At 33.9% G+C, this 20,847-nt stretch overlaps 2 protein-coding genes across 2 annotated transcripts in view; one reads left to right on the top strand and one right to left on the bottom strand.

Moving 5' to 3' along the window:
• MTBP (MDM2 binding protein) overlaps positions 1-17,059 on the bottom strand; it is a 138,792-nt gene extending 121,733 nt beyond the window's left edge. Inside the window, exons 1-10 of the mRNA XM_077167561.1 lie at positions 16,785-17,059; positions 15,831-15,911; positions 14,694-14,767; positions 14,447-14,598; positions 11,761-11,819; positions 10,118-10,262; positions 9,002-9,119; positions 5,537-5,674; positions 5,009-5,103; positions 1,961-2,033 (exon numbers count right to left, since the gene is read on the bottom strand). Coding sequence (XP_077023676.1) covers positions 1,961-2,033; positions 5,009-5,103; positions 5,537-5,674; positions 9,002-9,119; positions 10,118-10,262; positions 11,761-11,819; positions 14,447-14,598; positions 14,694-14,767; positions 15,831-15,911; positions 16,785-16,899 — 1,050 coding nt within the window. The 5' untranslated portion in view covers positions 16,900-17,059. The remainder of the gene's footprint in view (positions 1-1,960; positions 2,034-5,008; positions 5,104-5,536; positions 5,675-9,001; positions 9,120-10,117; positions 10,263-11,760; positions 11,820-14,446; positions 14,599-14,693; positions 14,768-15,830; positions 15,912-16,784) is intronic.
• The window catches only part of MRPL13 (mitochondrial ribosomal protein L13), a 50,572-nt gene continuing 46,703 nt past the window's right edge, over positions 16,979-20,847 (top strand). The window contains exon 1 of the mRNA XM_077167563.1: positions 16,979-17,288. Within this exon, the coding sequence (XP_077023678.1) occupies positions 17,262-17,288 (27 nt within the window). The 5' untranslated portion in view covers positions 16,979-17,261. The remainder of the gene's footprint in view (positions 17,289-20,847) is intronic.

The raw sequence follows: 20,847 nt of genomic DNA, 5'->3' as shown, positions 1-20,847 counted from the left end.
CCTGCACAAAAAAAGTAAAAACCAGAGAAAGCCACCCACAGGCTTCCTTTTACCACTGAGGTATACATCTTAGAAAACCTTATTATTCACAACATTTGCTTCAATATCAGGTTATGCACATAATTTCTTTATTTATCTGCAAACTACAGAGAGGCTGGGAATCCTTTCACCAAAATATTCTGTCACAACCATAATTTTATAAACTTTTGACTGAATGAATTGCTGTTCTGGTTTCAAAATAAGGATACATTGACAGCAATTTAGAAACTCTTGTTCCAAGAAATCAGATATTTAACGCTAACAGATATAAACTGCAGGAAGATAATGAACTATATGCCAGAAAACATGCGCCAGCTCCTAACTGGTTTGTTAGTTATGATTTATATTTAATCCACTAGATATAATTTAGGGAGGTTTTGTTGTTTATTTTTATATTTATGCAATTTATATTTAACAATAAAGGGAAGATAAGTAACATAGGAGGTATTCTCACTTACTAAAATGTAGACATCCCCCAAATATTAGGTCACTAGATAGGGTTACACAAAGGGCTATTGGGTTAGAGCTATATGGATCAAAGTTAAGAATACAGATTTTTAAAAATTCTCAGTGCTCTTTTTTTTACACCACTTTGAAGACATCTGTGCACATATTTCAGTAGAGATGTATAATCTTACTAATCTCTATATATTATCATCCTCTTCTCTTAATCTTTATCTCAGTCTATTTTTTCCTTCATAGTTCTTATGATACCTCCAGATATTTATTTTCTGTTGTTTCCACCAAAATATAAATTCCATAAGGGCAGATTTTTCATCTCTATGATTCATCATTGGATCCCAAATATCTATAATAGTGCCCATCACATAGTATGATATATATTGGATAAGAAATGAATGACAAACTTTAAAAATTTCAAAAGTTAGCACATCGAGTATTTTTAGATGATGAAGACAGAGGTTAATAATACATTTTAGGCTGTTCCTGCAAAGGCCATTTTACCAACTAAATACTTTGGCATACTATCCAAAAGGCCATCAATTTTATGGAAAAAAAGCTGAAAGTCAACATTTAAGTTACAATACAAAGTTAAGCATCTTAACGTCAAAATCATATTTCTATATTGATACTATATGAATTTTCTAAAAGTATTATATCCAGGATTTGGTTATAGTGCCTTGGGACAATTGCTATAATTATAAGAATAATTTTATCCTTGTACAACTGTTGGCAATAATCTACTGGTTGTTAAAACAATAAGAAAATTTTATATAAATATTACCAATGAATATTTTGTGCATTAGAAATTGTTTTCAGAGAAACACAACAAATAATCAGAAACACAAACTTTTTACTATTAACAACTGTACTTGACTTTAGATACATGATTCCACCTAAAATGCCATGTTTAGTTAAGAATATACCAATTTACCATATCATTATATTTACATATATGTAAATACATGTATAACTACTAAAATAGCTACAAATCCCCTAACATAATCACAATGAAGAAAAATTAAAAACTTACAAATTAGTATCTTGTGAAATTTTAGAAGTGTTTCTCATTTCCACCCAACTCCCCTACCACAAAAAATAATGCAAGCATATAAATGTTCTCATGGAACAGAAATGTGATGCGAAGGAGTAGGTTAACAATAACCTAATGTGTTCCAAATTTTTTAAAATTTAAAGTAATTACCAGTCACGAAGCTCATTTTTTAAAATCTCTTGTAAAAATAAAACATCATTTCATGTCTGCAGAGCACTTAAAATTTTTTTGGGAAGCTCTAGATAATTTAATGTGAATTAGAACCAAAATCATATGTTATATACATAAAAGAAACCAACTAATTATATAGAAAATATTAAGACACTACATTCCCTTTTCCCGCACATTCTTAAATGTTAAATCAAAAAAACAAAACAAAACAAAACAAAACAAAAAGGCTTCCTATACCATGCCACACAGAGAAGAAATCTGCTCCAACAGCAACATGGAATTCTGGTTGGTATTGTTTTGTGTCAATGCTCTGTACTAAGGAGTTAAGGAAATAATGGAATGGTAACTGTGAAAAAAATTCTATTTTCTAAAATAAATTTTGATTCCTTTCCCTATCTTCTACAGGTTATTTAAATTCATTTATTAAAAATTTTAACTGTAAAAATTTACAATTACACCTTTCCTTAAAGATAATTATTTTTCTGATTATTGATACCGAAAATATGCCAAGAAATAATGCTACTGTGAACAGCATTACTATAAACTACGAGAACAAAAGATTTATAAAAACTATAGCTTCTGAATGAAAATTCAAGAACGGCACAGTGCTCCATTACTAGCCAATACTAATCTTTTTTAATACAAAGCATTCTGCTGTTAAGTGCATTTCTAAAAGAAAAGATATATTAAAGTTCTTAGGTAAAGCTCCCTAAAAGACAGAGTTTAAAATATATTGAATATTTGCAGACATATTTTACAGCATTTATATCTACTTAAGAATATAAAAAGATAATATCAGCAGACTGGAACTTATATAGCCAATATGTCAATGGCAGGAAAAGCACCTGAACATTCAGGAATATATAAATTAGTATATTTTCCTACACAGATTCTATCATTCCTCCTTTCTCTCCACCTCATAAGTAATGAGTAGCAATACTACTTAATCTTCTACCTATTCTAGGTGCATAAATGTGGTGTTTGAGGGAGGACTTTTTTCAAGTTGCAGAAGTTATCTTAAAACAATGACAACGAAAAGTAAACGGAATATTATTAACAAATAAACAAACAAAAAACATAGTCAAACATCTAAATATGGGTTGATACCAGGAAAATAATTTAATGTGTGCTTTTCAATTTTGGGGAGGCAGATACCATTTTGCAAGTGAGATCTTACCTGGAAGCCAAATGTTTAAAATCGTAAGAATGCTGCTCTGGTTGATACAAGAGGGGACCTACATCCATGCCCATTCAACTTATCTTCAAATCCCACTATCCAAGAGAGCTTCCTCAGAGCCCTAGTTTCCCTTGAAAGATAGTTTGCAAATTATTGATCTAAAGCAAGGATCTAATATAAAACAAATATGTCAAATGGTACCTATCTTCTGAGCTATAAATTGCTAACAGGAGAAGTGAGAGAAAAGATGGATTGGTAATAGCTTGTCTGGAAGTCACCCCTAGAATTATACTGTCTGGTGGCAGGCTACATGGTTCCAAAAAGATATTTATTAAACATCTAATACTCAAGGCATTATAAGAGATAAAAATAAAAACTTACCCATTGTAGATTACCACTCAAAGTCAATGTACCCAAACCTGGACTCCTTCCCTATGAAACCTGTCATTCTTCTCAAATTACTTCATTTAGTGGCATCAGTGTCACCATCAGAAATCATTCTAGACTTCTCCAGCATCCTTACTTCCCCACATTCAACAGATCATAATGTTCTGTTTATTTTGCATCCTTAACACATCTTGTACCTTTCTCTAGCTCTGCATTCCAAATGCCACATCTTTACTTCAAGCAAAATCCTACCAGAATGATCTAAAATTTACTTTTGATTAAGCTACTACCTGGTTTATGATCATTCCTTGGTTCCTGATCATCTTTGGGATAGTTTAACTGCCACGCATGATATATGAAATCTTTCAGGATGTGTTGAATAGGATTCGTAACAAGCTCTCCAGTCTGAACTCTTAACAATTCACCCCTGTTTTAGTTTGCTAATGCTTCCAGAATGCAAAACAACCAGAAATGGACTGGTTTTTATAAAGGGGATTTATTTAATTACAAATTTACAGGTCCTCGGAGGAAAGGCAACTAACTTTCATCTAGGTATCTGTCACCTGGAAAGGCACACAGTGATGTCTACTGACCTTTACTCCCAGCTTCTGGATTCAAAGGGCTTTCCATGGCTGTGTTTTTTCTGCATCTCTGAACATCTGGATCTGAGCTCCTAAGCTCTCTTCTGACCTCTCCCTTTTAAACCTCCAGCTATTTAAATACAATGTTACTCATTGCAGAAAGCAATCCCCTTAGCCAACTGCAGATGTAATCAGCACAGATGAATTTCACATACTGATGATTTAAGTCCACAGGAACAGAATAAGTGGTGCCCAGTTATACAATAACTGGGTACCAACATCGGGCCAAGTTGACATCTGAATCTAACTACTACAACCCCCCACCCATCACCCCTTCTACCCCCTCCAAAGAGCAAAAACATAAACAAAAAACCCATTAATTAATCTTTAGTGATGCTAGAGTACAGTTTCCAACTGGGTGACACTTTCCTATAGTTTTTGTAAATGCTATTCCTTCTGCAGAAAGGAATTTGCAAGAAGAAAATTATGAGGGCTTTGGAGTCAATTCATTCCAGAATATCTGAGTGCTTTCTACGTGCTGTGATGTATTTCAGTTATATAGTTCTTCACCAGAAATCATGCATCATGAAAAAATATAGACAGGATGAAGAACCATTCCTAGATTTCAAAAAAAGGGAAGTTATTAAAAAAAAAAGCACTAAATAAAACAATAGCAAAAATAACAGAAAATATATAAAATATGTATGTGGGGGTCTTAAAGGATAGGGTGTAAGAACAGAATTTCAGTTAATGCTAGAATAGATGACAGAGTAGATCTGTGCTCAGGCAGAGAAAATTATAACTACATTAAAAAACTGAGTAATAATCACTTCTGTATTATTTCCACAGCCCTATCCATAGCAAATACTTGATAAATACTAAATGAAAATAAAGGTGCTTACCTTGGGAGAAAGATACGTTATAGGATAGGTATAGAATTGGGGAAAAAGGACAATCTTCCTTCCTCAACAACTCCAATGAAAAGGATTCTGGAAGTTTACTTGGACATCAACTTTAAAGCAATGAATGTAATGGAATGAAAATAAATACACACCTAACAAGAATATTTACCAGACAATACCAGAACATTCTATTTGACAGAAAATATAATCTAAAATGAACATGTAAATGAAAGGATACAGCTCAAATTCAATGTCCGACATATAGCAGGAGGGTAGATCTGATAATTTTATCATCTGCACAAATTCTAAAGCACAGCCATAATAATGGAAAACCTAGAAAAGACATTAAAATTGGCTAATACCTCAAATACTACAAATAAAATGAAAGTACATACAGTAGTGATTAAGAGTTTAAAACCTTAAACCAGATTAAGAGCAAATTTTGCACATGATGCAAGCCAAACATCTGATACTCTCTAACAGAGAACAATTTTTTTCATTTTGAGTTCATCTTTCAGAGTAAAGAAACATGGCGAGTTCTTGACAACAAAGAGTCTCAACAAGGGACAAAATAAGTTTAGAAAGAGGTAAGCAACAAGACAAGTTTTCTCAATGTTTCCTGTTTATCTTCAGCAAATATCAAGAAGCTAGGGTGTTGGAATAACAAATTAGAGGGTCTGAAGATCAAAAAAGAAAAAGAAATTTCAGGATGACCTTAGCTTAAGAAGTATGATGAGAGTTTGTTTTAAAAAAGATGTACAATTACCTTTGGCAAAACACTCTTCTCCTTTGGTGGCATTATCTTTTTTTTGGCAAGAAGACAAGTATTTAAATTAGATGTACTAAAATTCTTAGGTGTGACTCCTTTTAAGCAAAATTCAGGAAAGCTAATTTCAGATCCAAACTGAAAAGAAACCAAGAGAGCAAATATAGGAATCATGCATAAAGTTACAAAGTATAATACCTCATATTAAAATGTAAAATTTGAGAGGTAAAATCATGTGAATTCATTTTTGGTTCGTTAGCACAAAATGTGGGTCTCCATTTACGTGCACATTCTTTCTGTATCACCAGCGCACAGGATCATATTAAGTCCAAAGCACCAAACCACCTCCTCTGTATATACTTGCTCAGTATCTGGTTTCACACCAGCCCGTAAGCTCTACAAAAACAGGAACTGTCTCTTTCAACACTAGATTCTTGGTACAAACCCTCACATATAGATTCCCTTCGATGCATGTTGCTGATGATTAATTCCTGCAGAAGTGAAAACAGTAGGGGTGGAAAGAACAATAATGGTAGAACAGCAACAAAGATGCTATTATTAAGTGGCTACTCTGTGTTTTAAAAAAATTAACCCTCATAAAAACTTATGGGAGAGAAATTACTGTTATGTTTATTTTGTAAGAGGAAAACTAGAGCTGAGAGCTTTAGTGTTATCCAAGGAATCACAAAAAATTAGCAAGAAACAAATCTAGAATTTGAATGCAGGCAATCTAGTTCTAGAATCTTTCTCTCCAATATTATAACACCTCTTAGCTAAAAGCTATTCACCACCTTGTTAAGACAGGCATCTAGGTAACTGAACCTTAAGGACAGTATGCTGAATAAAATGTCACAAACAAAAAGAAAATTATCATGCCTCACTCATATGGACAAACTATAATACACAAACTTGGTAAACTAAAGTCAAGAACATGGGTTATCGGGATGGGGCCTATTGTAAAGGTTCCTAAATTGTAAGCTCTTACAGGAGTCAATTCATTTAGGAGTTGTAACTGATATTTCTAAATTCTGAGATATTGAGCTATTTGTATATAATCTGGTAATTCTCTGAAACTTCGGGTATTTATGTGACTCCTAAGACTCAGAGTTAGAGAACTGAAGCTAGAAAGCTAGCATTACTCCATTCAGCAACTGTTTAAAATCTGAAAAAGGGATCACACTTCAAATAGAGATATGAATAAAGCTGATCTGGATAGGACTAAGGTAAATGAGAACACTGGGTAAGGACGATATGACTTATATTTTCAAACTTCAACTTCCATGCAAGACTAAAAGGGATGTTTATTTGGTGTAAAATTTATATTTGGGGTATCACATTAATTAATTTAACTTGTATGGTCAGTTTACTTGAATACCATACTTACATGGAATTTCGAATAGGGTGTGAGATCTTGTTGGTTTGTACAGGTTAGTGTGATGCCTCAACACATCCCAGAGAAAATTGGACAGACAATGAAAAAGTATTTGCAAAGTCCCCTTGGGAGACTGGGGAGAAAGAAGGAAATTAAACTTTCCCATCCAGAGAATTTCTGATATTCTAGCAAGCAGTGGGAACAACCAATTCAATAGGCTGAGCCCTTGATCTTGGGGTTCACCCCTATGAAGTTTATTCCTGCAGAGAAGCTAAGCTACTGATAATTATGCTTAAGAGTCACACCCAGATAATCTCTTTTGTTGCTCAGATGTGGCATCTCTCTTTAAACCAACTTGGCAGGTGAACTCTCTGCCCTCTCCTCTACATGGGACAAGACTCTCAGGGGTGTAAATCTCTTTTGCTAGACAGGACAGACAGGACTCCCGGGGAAGAGCTGGGACCCAGCATCATGGGATTGAGAAAGCCTTCTTGACCAAAAGGGGGAAGAGAGAAATAGACAAAATAAAGTTTCAAACAGAGTTGAGAGGTTATCCTGAAGGTTATTCTTACATATTATATAGATATCCTTTTTTTAACTTATGGTGTATTGGAGTGGCTAGATCAAAGTACTTGAAACTGCTGAACAGTGTGCCAGTAGCCTTGATTCTTGAAGATGACCGTATAACTATATAGCTTTTACAATGGGACTGTGTGATTGTAAAAACCTTGTGTCTGATACTCCTTTTATACAGGGTATGGACAGATGAGTAAAAAAAAAAATAATTAAAAAATAAATAAGAAGGGAGATAAAGGGTAAAAAATTGGGTAGACTAAAATACTGGTGGTCAATGAGAGGGAATGGGACATATGAGTTTTTTCTTTCATTTATTTTTCTGGAGTGATGCAAATGTTCAAAAAATAATCATAGTGATGAATACACAACAATGTTATGATACTGTAAGTCAATGATTGTATAATATGGTTGGACTGTATGTGTGTGAATATTTCTCAGTAAAATATTTTTTTAAAAAAGCAATTTACCACCAAAAAAAAAAAAAGTTTAAGTTTTAAATGCATTTAGTAGAGTTATGGACATTTAATCTCATATTCATAAAAGAAACACATAGAAAGAGTTCTGTAAACATGCCTTTCAGAAAAAGGACACAAAAACAACTAACTCATCTAGTTAATGGTATCATCCATTATCCCATTTAGTATTAGAACCATTTACAGAGAAGATTCTCTGCAGATTTAAACTATCCATCAGGGTACAAAAAACCTCCCAAGATAGGATGAGCCAACAAACAAATAACAGTTATATTAATATTGTTGTCTTATTAAAGGTTTTATAAACCAATCCTGAGGTGAAACGAAAAGGAGAAAAATGTCTAGTAATTAGTGCAAAAATCCTTTCTAGGAACACTGAGGTCTGCCCATACTTCCATGCTATCCTGAACAAACATATAACACCTTTCTTGTTTTAGTTTTCCCTACAAATTACTAGGTACATTAATTTCAAAATGGTCACTACTTATAAACTGCCTAAGATATTCATTCATAATAAGAAATGCCAAGATAGAATCAGTTTCTAAAAGAAATTTAGGATTAGAGGGATCTAACTAATCTAATACTCTCATCTTGCAGTCAAGGAAATCAGTCTAAGTCAGCAGGAGACAAAAACCACCTAAGGTAGTATTATAGGTAAGAGAATATGCTCTAAATAGTTCTCCTAGTAGTTTACCAATGCAATAAAATACATAGCTTGAATAAACAACATGAACTTAACATTTTCTTATTCTATATTTTAGAGTGTTACATTTTAGAGTTGCGCGGCCCAAAACATAGCCATAGTGACTAAATTAAAATTAAATAAAATTCAAAATTCAATTATTCAGTGCTCAATAGCAATACATGTTCGTTGGCTACCATAAGCACAAATATAAAACAAGTCCATTATGTTGAAAAAGTTCTATTAGCACAATTCTAGAACATCATTTTATAAGGTATATTTTCATTAAGATTCATTTAAACTATGCATGTTGTAAATAAATTTGAAAGGCCTGTTTTACAAAATTGTGAAAATCCATTTACCTTTCTCTCCCATATCTGAATCTTTCCCCTCCATAACTCCTTTGGGTCAATAGCATTTCTGAGATCTTCTAAAGATGTAACACTAGCAGAAAGGTATTCCGCAATTTTCTGACAATTTCTATAAGATAAAAGATTATGAACATTAAATACAGGGCTTTATATTTTACCTAAATTTTACTAGTTATAGTTAACCTAAGAAGTTAAGAAGTCTAAGAAGCAAAATTACAAAGTTTATATGGTGGCTTTTTCCTAATACTACAAAACAACCATTAAGTGTCTGTCTCTGAATAAGTTGCTTTCACATTTTAATCCCAACATCCTATGAATTAACAGTAAGTATCCTTAGTACTATAGCTGAGAAAACTGACCTTCCTCTAATTCTTGGCTTAAATGCATCACACATATATATTTACATACACACACACACACAGAGACTGAGACTCTAAGTCAGCTTCTTATCTTCAAAAGAAGTGCTCTCCTTCTAAAATGTTCCTGTACAGCTTTGTATGCAATTCTGTAATAGTATAGGATATCAAGACTGTTAGCCTTCTTGTTTCCTCCTGTACTTACTTACTTTTCCTTTCTTATCTGTACCAGAATCTATTGCTCTGCTTGACATAAAATTAGTGCTCAATAAACACGTTAAATGAAAAAAATGACGTTAATAAATTCTATCGGAATATTTATTTAAGGATCAAAATTGAAATATACAATTGATCCTTATTAAAATCTCATAAAACCAAACAGTGCTTATTTATTTCAACATTAGCATACACACAAAAAAAATCTGGCAATATAAATTCAGTATATCCACAGTATTCATCACAATGCTCATCAGACCAAACACCTATTTAAAAGCACACAATATGTTTGGAGAATTACTGTTCAGTAACTGTTATAAAATCACACTGACAATATTGATAAAAAACATTAACATCTCAGATATGTGAAGTATGAAATAAGAAAAATCTAGCTTCGTTTGAAGATATAAATCTCTTCAATCACAGTATGACAAAAAACACACCTGTGACATTAAAATATTTTCAAATACTGTAGTCTATTAAAACACTGTAATGATAATTGTAAAAACACAACAAAAAAAATGAACAAATTTACTTTTCATAATGATTTCCTGCTATAATAATTTTTGCTGAATGCCATTCCCTTAAATGTTTTAATGCTCCTACTGCAGGTAAGCAGTCTTTCAATTTAGGAGGATCTTTGTCAGAGGGCAGTAGTAATATATCTATCATTGCTCTACCTAGAAAGAGAAAAAGATACATTTGTAACTTTTTAGAAATATAAAATAATACCATGAAAAAATGAATATTATGTTGATTTAAAAGACAGAAGATGATTTTAACTTTAATTTCAGAAATTCTGCAAACAATATACATCTTTAGGAGTTCAAAAACTTTAAATATTCATCATTTGATTTGTTATCTTGAAATAGTGAGCATATGCCAGTAAATAACTAGATCATAATTACTTGCCAATTCTGCAGCAGTGGTTAATTATGCACACTGCCCCGGAGATAATTACTGCCATTGTACTAAGCAGAGCAAAAAAACCTCTGCACAATTTCAATACATTTTTCTACACTTAATTTTGCTATCCAAAAGGGAATAAATGAGTACAAAATTATAAAGTACAAATAAATTACTTCTCTTTTAAAAAAGACTATAAAATTCAGAAACCCCAATTATACTGAGAAAAAATAACTTCATAATACTAAATATTTTATAAAAGTATATATTTACTGAAGAACCAGAAAAATAAAAATGAAACAGAAATCAAGTAAAAAAATTGATAATCAAAGTATTTCTATTTGCCAAAACATCAACTGTAGAATATTTAATGAATTCTTAGAACAAAACACATTATATTTTTAAAAAAACTGATATAGAGGTTTATTTATCATGCACTCAGTTATTTTCCATGTGGTCTCTTTCACATTAAAATACGATCTCCTTGAAAATATAATTTAGTATATCTGTGAGTGAGAAGCTCCTTCATGGTAATCACACACGTTTTACTCATCACTGCAAACTCAGCTCCTAAGACACTACATGACATGAAAAAAGTATCACAAATATCTGCTTAATAAATGACCTTCACTAATGAAAATATTCAGTAAAGAAAGCTCTTCAAAGGTTATTGTGAATGCCACATTATACAGTTTTGAATGTCAGCTACTTGATTGACAAGAGATTTAGTTTAAGACATGAAAACAGTTTTAAGAATAGTATGAGGAGGTATTTCACGAAATATTCTTTCCATTATATAAAAAAAATGAGTTCTGTTTAAAAAAATGCTAAGAGGGCTTCTTTTACTTCACAGCTTTCCATTTGATAATATGCATAGTATCTCTACCATAAAGAATGTTATCCTATGTCCTAGAACCTCTCTTCCAGTTTTTCATAGGACTAGTGTTTTGTAGAAGATAGTCTATAAAACAGCAGTATATAGTAGAAAGATTCTTCTTCAGTAGTAACTAAATAAGGAAACAGAAATGGGTCCTTAGTTTTCTAAGTTCTAATTTTCGTCTACCTAAATGAAAACAACAGAATTGTAATATCTCAGAGATAATTTTATTAAAATAGCAAATGAAGTTGTATACATTCAACTTCAATTAAGAAATTACCTCGTATTTTGAATTTCTAGGTTGGAAATGAGAACACTAAAGACCAAATTTATCATCCATTCATAGAAAGCATAAGATAAGACAGAAGTTATTGGAAGTGGTGATAAAATATTACCAGGAGCAGGAAGTGTGTCTGATAACTGATGTAAATTTTCTGCAGACTCTTCATATAGACTAAAATTAAAGGGAAGACAGAAAAAGAAAACATATATGCATTTGTAACAGATACTCTTAATAGGTAATATTAATTGTTTCCATGTGCCAGACATTGTTATGTATAATAGAGGCAATATCTCATTTGAACCTGATGACAATCCCAAGCAGTCCAACTATAATATATGATTATCTTCATTTGAAATAATTTTCATAAAGTCACTTAACTAGCAGCTAGACTTCAAATCCTGAGTCTAAGTTCTTATCCATATCCAAATAAACAGCAACAACAAAATCTCCCTAAATTATATCTAGCTTATCAAATATAAATCATAACAAACAAACCAATTGGTTTTCTGAACTCTGAAAGCAAAGTTAGTTTGGCTAAGAGTTTATTAAGAAGGACATTGCTATTCAATGAATGGCATATTAAGATCCATCTATGTAAGACAGTACAGCCTAGCCGTGACTGGAGAATATGATTTCCTCCTCAAATTCTTCAAAATCTCTTACTTTTATCAAAATAATTGGTTTTTTTTTCTCAAAGTAGTTTACTATATAACATAAACTCTTTAAATCCTTTTTTATAAACCCACCATTGGAGAAAGGGGGAAAATTCAACTTCCCCAAGTGGAGAATTCTTGATATTCTCACAAGCAGTGGTGACAAGCAAAGCAACAGGCTGAGCCCCCAATCTTGAGGTTTGTTCATATGAAACTTACCCCGCGAAGGATAGGATAAGCCTACTTAAAATTAGACCTAAGAGTCATCCCCAAGAGAACCCTTTTGTTGCTCAGATGTGGCCTCTCTCTCTCTCTCTCTCTCTCTCTCTCTCTCTCTCTCTCTCTCTCTCTCGGCCAACACAACAAACAAACTCACTGCCCTCCCCCTCTCTACGTGGGACATGACTCCCAGGGGTGTGGACCTTCGAGGCAACGTGGGACAGAAATCCTAGAATGAGCTGGGACTCAGCATCAAGGGATTGAGAAAATCTTCTCGACCAAAAGGGGAAAGAGCAAAATGAGACAAAATAAAGTGTCAATGGCTGAGAGATTCCAAACAGAGTCAAGAGGTTATCCTGGAGGTTAGTCTTACGCATTATATAAATATCACCTTTTTAGTTAGGGTGTAATGGAGAGGCTGGAGGGAACTGCCTGAAAATGTACAGTTGTGTTCCAGTAGTCAAGTTTCCTGAAGGTGATTGTATAATGATACAGCTTTTGCAATGTGACTATGTGATTGTGAAAATCTTGTGTCTGATGCTCCTTTTATCTATCTTATTGACAGACAAGTAAAACATATGGATTAAAAATAAATAAATAATAGGGGGAACAAATGTTAAATTTAGTAGATTGAAATGTTGGTGATCAAAGGGAGGGGTAAGGGGTGTGATATGTATGAATTTTCTGGTTTTTTTTTATTTCTTTTTCTGAATTGATGCAAAGGTTCTAAGAAATGACCATGATGATAAATATACAACTATGTGATGATATTGTGTTATTGATTATATATCAAGAATGGAATGATTGTATGATAAGAATGTGTTTGTATGTTGTTATGTTTAATAAATAAATAAATAAATAAATAAAAATAAACTCACCATTGCCTAAAAGATTTATAATATCTTATTTTAAACTATAGCTTTTGGGCTCCCTCTTGTGGAAATAAATTAGTTTTACTTTTACACTAGTCATCTTTTTTTTTTTTAACACTAGTCATCTTTTAATAGTGGTAGGAAAAATATGGAATTATGAGAGCTTTCAGGCAGGAAGGAACCTTAGAAATCATCCCAAATGACCCCAACACTTCATGGTTGAGAAAACAAATGACCAGAGAAGTTAAGTGACTGACCTAAAACCACATAACTAGAGACCACCTCTACTGATTTCTGGTTCCAAGTTCTTTCCAATGTTCTACAATGTTTCCTTTCAATAATCAGTACAAACAATAGGAAAGTGGAATTTTTAAAGTTGGCAGCTATTTAGAAAAATACTATACACAAACACTAAAAGTTTTCTGCAATAAAATATTATAGAAAACTACAAATAAAATGTATAAACTATGAATCATAGATGAGATTTTTCATAAAGGGAAAAAAATTACTATCACAACTTTTATCACCTGAGTCAAATTATATATTGTACCACAATTCAAAACACCTATAAGTAAACTCAGTCATGTAATATAATCCACAGAAAAACTCTTCATAGATTTTAAAAGGTACCTGAAATGTTGAAGATACACATATCAAAGAATTTACATATTATTTCAGTCTCAAATAGCAAAATGAGAAACATGATTTTTTTAATGCCACCTACTAAAATTTCTATTAAAGCTCTTAAAATTCATCATCATATAGAATCTGACATAGAGAATGTGACATGTTAATTAAAATTTTCACTTGTTATGATTCCTGTAATTAAGTAATCATAAGATAAACATTTTCAGATATGAATTTTTGTCTTTTAAATATAATTTTATTCAAACAAAAGGTCCAAATTGCCTATTGTTTTACAAAATGAAGAGGAGAAATTTTTAATTAAATTTCCTTCTATAGCTGGTAGAAAATCTAACCTTCGTTTTCATGGCCTAAAACAACTGTCTAATGTTAAAATTTTTAAAGATATTATAAAAGCATGTATGCATACTCAGCCAAAGGTAATGATTCCCTGCTATTACTATCTTCTTCCTCAAAACATTCAACTGCATTCAAACATTCTTCGATATTTGTTTGAAGAACATCTTCAATTTCATCTTTTTCTGTATTAAAATGTATCTCTTCCCAATCAGAACTACAAAACTAATAAATCAAAAGATTGCATTAAATAATGGATCCATGGAATTATTTACATTAACAAAGCATTCACTAATAACTATATTTTTAATTTATATTACCTGATAAAATCCACATATTGCTTGCACTGCAAAGAACCACTTCTTGGAACCAGGTATACCACCCACTGAACAGGCTTGAAAATAAAATCACACTTATTAGAAGAAAGGCATATCATATATAAGCAGAAGTCAAAACATGCACATTTATAGATTTATATTATTTTGATACATATAATACAGGTCCACAAGTAATACATTTATAATGTGAATAATATACAAATTGTCCAAGTTTTTTATATATATATATATATACACACACACACACACACACACACACACACACACGATATGGACTTTTTTTTAAAACCTCTGCTAAAAATTCAAAGAGTACTATCTGCTTAAATAGCAAAATTATACATGCACACTGAACACTTAACCTTAATTCATCACAATTCAAAATCCAGGCTGCTTTAATAATTTCAAACATAATAACATCTCCAATAAAGATGCGAAAGTACACCAATTGAATTACTTTTGAGTAACACAAAACCATGTGAATCATTTTAGTGAAAACGAGTCCCCCTCTAAAGATCATGCAGAAACTGAGGCTTGGTTCAGCCTGGCTGGACAAAGAGGAGTTACTTCTATGGCCAAAAGGTAAGGAAGATGATCTTGGAAAATGGAATATTACATGACAAAATGGTTCCCAAGGTGTGTATCAAAGGAGTCATGGATTTCTACACTGAGAAATAGTCAACAAAAACAAAAACAAAAAACGGCGAAAGCAAGTAAGAGTAGAGAAAATGCCACTGTGCCTAATAATTATAAAGTACCTTTTAAGATAATCAGTAAGAGGTAAGGAGGGAAAATAATTAAGTGGTAAGAAAGTGGTAACAGAAGTATATATCCTCCACATATATGTCATATTACTCTGTTATTTGGACCTAAAGATGGATATAGGGAATAAAACTCAAGCTGACATTCTAGAATAATTTTCATAACTTTAGACATACAAGCATTAGGAAGACAGAGTCAGAATTTTTTTCAGTTTTGTATTGCCATAGGTAACTTCCTAGCCCCGTGCTTGTACACAGTCAACAAATATTTCCTGTGCTCTCAAGTGAGACAATAACAAATTAAGTTATTATCTTACACAAATAATGTCCGGGAAAAAACTGGGGTTTGTGTAATACTTACCAGGAAAAGTACTATCTTCTGGATTAACAGAAGCACTAATGCTTCTTTTCAGGAGGTGATAAACATTTGCTGCCGTGAAGTCTGAAAAAGAAAAATCAAACTAACTCAAGTAAGTTCAAGTTACATGTATACTGTGGCCAACAGAGACTCTAAAAAACAAGATGTTATACATGAAAGAACTAAATGCTGTGCAATACTGGTCAAGTTTGTTTGTTTACTTTCAAAATTTTTTCTTTGGCATGGGCAGGCTCCGGGAAACGAATCAAGTTTTAATATAGAAATCCAAAGCACACAGAGAAAGTAGGAAAGAAGGCTCCTGATTCGCACAGGCCAGCCAGTTAACATAAATCCAAAACTACCCCAAAAGGACAATTGCAAACTGAGTGAGAGGGAAACCCCCATTACAAAACCGGACCCACAACCACATATACTACTTCTTATGTCTGCTCAAAATAAATAAAATGTAATAGAAGATCTAGACTGGAGAGCCAAAAAGCAGTATTATGCAAATGATTAAAAGTTTTTTTTTTTTAATTCTGTTATTTGTTTTAATGTGTGGGAAGCCTCGACCTATAGAATGTAAATTCTAGAAGAGCAAAACTCTTTCCTATCTTGTTCTTTTCTTGTATTACCTGCGTTTGAAACACAGGAGACAGAAATATTTATTGAACGCATACATTTCCAAAGACTGTAACCTCCATTACTAAAGCACAAGGACTTATTTAGTTAAACTGCTACCATGCCAAGAACTTCTGGGCACCCCCAAATTTTCGCATACACAAATGTGTCCGTGTTTATCCATTAAAATGATGACATTTTTCAGCCCTTATTAAATCGAGCCGCAGTTTCTTGGGACAACTAGACAGAGGTCTCACCCCTGAAGAATTTGACCACAAACTCAACCTTCTTACCCTCCCCGCAGCCGTTCCCGCCTTTTCTCAGTCCAGGACATACCAGGCCGTTTTTCGCTGCCTTCAACCGACGACGCCCGTGACCCGGGCTCCGCCTGTCCGCCGACCTCGGACAGTTTTCCTTCCCCCCAGATCACCAGCAGCAGATACCGATCCATCACAGGTGGGACCCCCGGTTTAAGGTCCCGGCTTCCACATCCAAACAGCCGCGCGCTGCTGACGCATTTCCGGTTCCTTTCCGCTTAGGTCGGCTGGAAATTGTGTAACTCCCATCGCTTTCCCGCAGTTTTTTCAGCAAATGGAGTATTTGGGAGGAATCGTGATCTTAATAATTACATTACTTTCTCCTTTCATGACAAAATCACTACGGTGGGAGGATTAGAGGGGACCCAGGAAAAGCGGAGACGCAGATGAGCAGTTGAGTGTAGGAACTGTCATGCTTGGCTCTGAACGTTTCCTGACGGGCTAGTGTTGCTGCGTGACCGGCCCTAGGTCCTGGTAGAACTACTGATGGGAAGACATGTCGAGTTTTTCTAGGGCACCCCAGGTGAGCTCTGGTTTGATGGGTTCATTACACTTGCAGAAAGAGAACGATGGTTCCGGTGGATTCAGTAGTGAAGCCGAGATGCCTAGGGTTCCGAGATCTTCGGCCAGGAAGTGTCTCGGGAAAGGGCCGGCAAAAAGGTCGTGACTGTCCACCACTTGCTTCGTTGGTCTTTTCTTGCTCCTCGTCCCCTCCTCTTTTCTTCCAGCCCTTTTCATGTCTCTTTTCCGCCTCTGTTCGTCCATACAAACAAAAGCAAGCTGCCTTTCTTTGTGAACGTGTATGTGGTGATTTCTGTGGGAACGAACAAAGTGAAGAAAAAAAGGTTCTTTGCGCCTTCAGATACGCTTATAATACTGTAGGGACAAAAGAAAAGAATGGCAAATATCTACATAATATAAGATAACCTGAGTTACTAATTGAAGTAAGGAACAAGCGAAATTCGTAGGTGAGAGCACATCTGGTGGGAGAGGGGTTGTGACAGCATCATTATGGAGCTTCAAGGTCGGAGAGGGAAAATAGAGTGGTGTGTAGTTTGTGAGCAAAACCTAGTTAGTAGAAGCGCCAAGGTGGGAATGAGCAAAAGACATCAGTGGACTTACTCTCATAGAGAGTGAGTTACCTTAGCAAGATGAAATTGCACAGAGATAGAGATAGATATATACACCAATAGAATAGTGTATTTGAAAGCATGGGCTCTGGAATTAGGCAGATCTGGATTCCAGTCTTTGGGCAAGGTACTCAATCTCTAAGTCACAATTTCTTCACTTATAAAATAGAGGAATGTATTTAGCTCAAATAAGAAAATGCATACAAAGCACTTATGTCTAATACGTTAAATGCTCCGGAAGCATTAGTATGCTAGTGGCCTAAGGATAGGATGGGGAAAATAATTTAGTATATGGAAAATGACTTAGGGATTTTAATGGTCCAGAAACCCAGTATCTTTTAACAGTGTGAGTTACTGTTAAAGAAAATTCTGTTAGTTTAACCAATATTTATTGAATGCCCACTGTGTGTGAGATTGTTTCTGGTGCTTGACAAGTATCAGTGAACAAAACAAAGATCTCTGCCTTCCTGGAGCATCTATCTTTTGCGAATATAGGTAGTAAATATGATAATAAATAAATTATTTATTACTAAAAGGTGGTGATTATTCTGGAGAAAATATAAGAAGAACAGTGTAAGTATGAATTAGAAGTGTGAGGATGGGAGCAATCTGCAGTATAAAATAGAGTTGTGCTGATAGGTCGCAGTGAGATGGGGAGATCTGAGCAGAAACTTAAAGGAGAAGTTAGCCAAATGCATGTCTCAGGGAAGGCAGAGAGAACAGCTGTTAGAAAAGCCCTAAGGTAGGACCTTGCCTAGCCTGCCTGAGGTTCAGCAAGAAAGTTAGTGTGGCTTGAGTAAGAGAGGGAAAGAATATTAGCATGTAAGGTCAAAGAGCTAATGACAGATCACATGGGGGCATTGTAGACCATTGTAAGACCATTGTGTTTTACTTTGAGTAAAATGAGGATCTGTTGGACAGTTTTAAGCCAAGAAGTAACATGCTCTGGCTTAGGTGTTTAAAGGAGCACTCTGGCTGCTAGGTTGGTACTAGACTGTTCAGAGATGGGGATTGGTAGAGCATAGAAGCAAAGAGTCCATGTGGATGCTATCACGGTAATACCGGCTAGTGATGATGGTGGCACAAATTAGGCTAGTAACAGGACAGTGTTGAAAAGTGGTGGGGTTCTGGATGTGGTGGAGCCAATAGAATTTCCTAAGGGAAACAGAAAAAGAAGAAGCAAGGATTATCCCAAGGTTTTTTGTATTGAGCGACTGAAATGACATGGCCTAACCGAGGTAGAAAAAGCTGAGTTGAAACAGATTTCCAGTGAATGAGCAGGAGTCCAGTTTTAGATATGTTGCTATAAAATGCCTCTTGGTCAAGCGTTGCTCCAAGTGTTTTTCCTTCTTTAAATTGTTTGTAACCCATCCATGATGAGGAAAATACAGAAAGTGAAAGTAAGCATTTAAAAGCTTTTATAGCAATCTGACATTGTAGCATCATTTTTACTGTATGTGTGTATTTATCAAAGTATTAGTCTGCAATGGTTTGGGGAAAAAATTGGTCTTTCACTGCAGGTGGTTTAAGAAGCACTGTAGTGTAGATGCCAGGAGAGTTACTGGATGCAAATCTAGTGTTTGGGAATGAGGTCCAGGCTAGAGCTATAATTTTGAGAATCATGAGCATACAAATGACATTTAAAGTATGGAACTATATGAAGTCTTTGTGGAAGTGAGTATGGATAGGGAAGAGCTAAGAACTCAAGATTAAGAACTGAACTCTGGCACATGGAAGAGGCACCAGATAAGGCGAGAACCAGTAAGGTAGAAAAAAACCAACAGAGGGTGGTGTCCTGGAAATCAAGTGAAGAAAGAATTAATCCCTGCAGAGAAGGAAGGAATAATCAGCTATACTGAAGACTTAGAATTGACAAGTGGATTTAAAAGTGTTAAAGTCATGCTTACATTGACAGTAGAGTAATGGTGATAGATGTAGGAGGACAAGCCAGTTTAATGACAGAATGGGGAGAGAGAAACTGGATTAAAGACAATTGTTTGGTATAGTCTTGCTGCAAAAAAATAGCAAAGAAATGAAGTAGTTGTCAGTGGGAAAGTGAAATCAAGAGTTTGTTTAACTTTTCATTATGGAGCATTTCTAGCATATCTAAAAGTAGACATCATCCAGTTTCAAACAAACTCACACCCGATAATACCATCCCACATCTTTCTCCCTTATTGTTTTGAGGTAAATCCCAGACCATATTTCACAAGTAAATCTTTCAATATATTCTCTAAAATATAAGGACTTTAAAAAAACATAATCCCTACCGTGAGCCGTTGATTGTATACTCTGGATGGGTTGCATGGTGTGTGAATATAGCTCAATAAAATTTCATTAAAAAATTAATCCCAAATCTACTTATCAAAACTAAAATAAAAATTAACTGTAATTCCTAATATATCAAATATCCAGTAAATGTTCACATTTCTAGTTGTCTTGTATGTATTGTATATATTGTAACAACACATAGTACTTTAACAGTTTGCTTATTTAAATCAAGATCCAAATATTCTGTATTATATTACAATTTGTTTCTATGTCTTTTAAGTCTCTGTTAATAAATAGGTTCCTTTCCCTTGCAATGTGTTGAAGAAATAAGTTTTTAGTCTTATAGAGTTCCCACCGTTCAGATTTTCTGATTGCATCTTTTTCAAAATTTCTTAAAATTTTCTTAATCTTGTGGTTTAATTCTTCTTTGAGGGTGGCGGGGAGATTACATCATACGTACTGTTTTGTTCTTCCTTCAGGAGCCAAATAGTATCAAGTTGTCTATCTTTGTGATATTAGTAGCACTGATAATTGTAGAGATCCATTCATTTATTAAAGGTTCAAATATTTTAATTCTGTCATTCTTCTGGAATACTTCTATACAGAGAAACTCCTCATCTACTATTTGGTGACCCAAAATAAATTTTATATGAAAGGCCAGATACATGTTTGATTTTTTTC

This window comes from Tamandua tetradactyla, chromosome 6, assembly GCF_023851605.1.
Source record: "Tamandua tetradactyla isolate mTamTet1 chromosome 6, mTamTet1.pri, whole genome shotgun sequence".
NCBI classification, from domain to species: domain Eukaryota; kingdom Metazoa; phylum Chordata; class Mammalia; order Pilosa; family Myrmecophagidae; genus Tamandua; species Tamandua tetradactyla.
The sequence above is the reverse complement of the archived record's forward strand: the minus strand, read 5'-3'. Positions and strand labels throughout refer to the sequence as shown.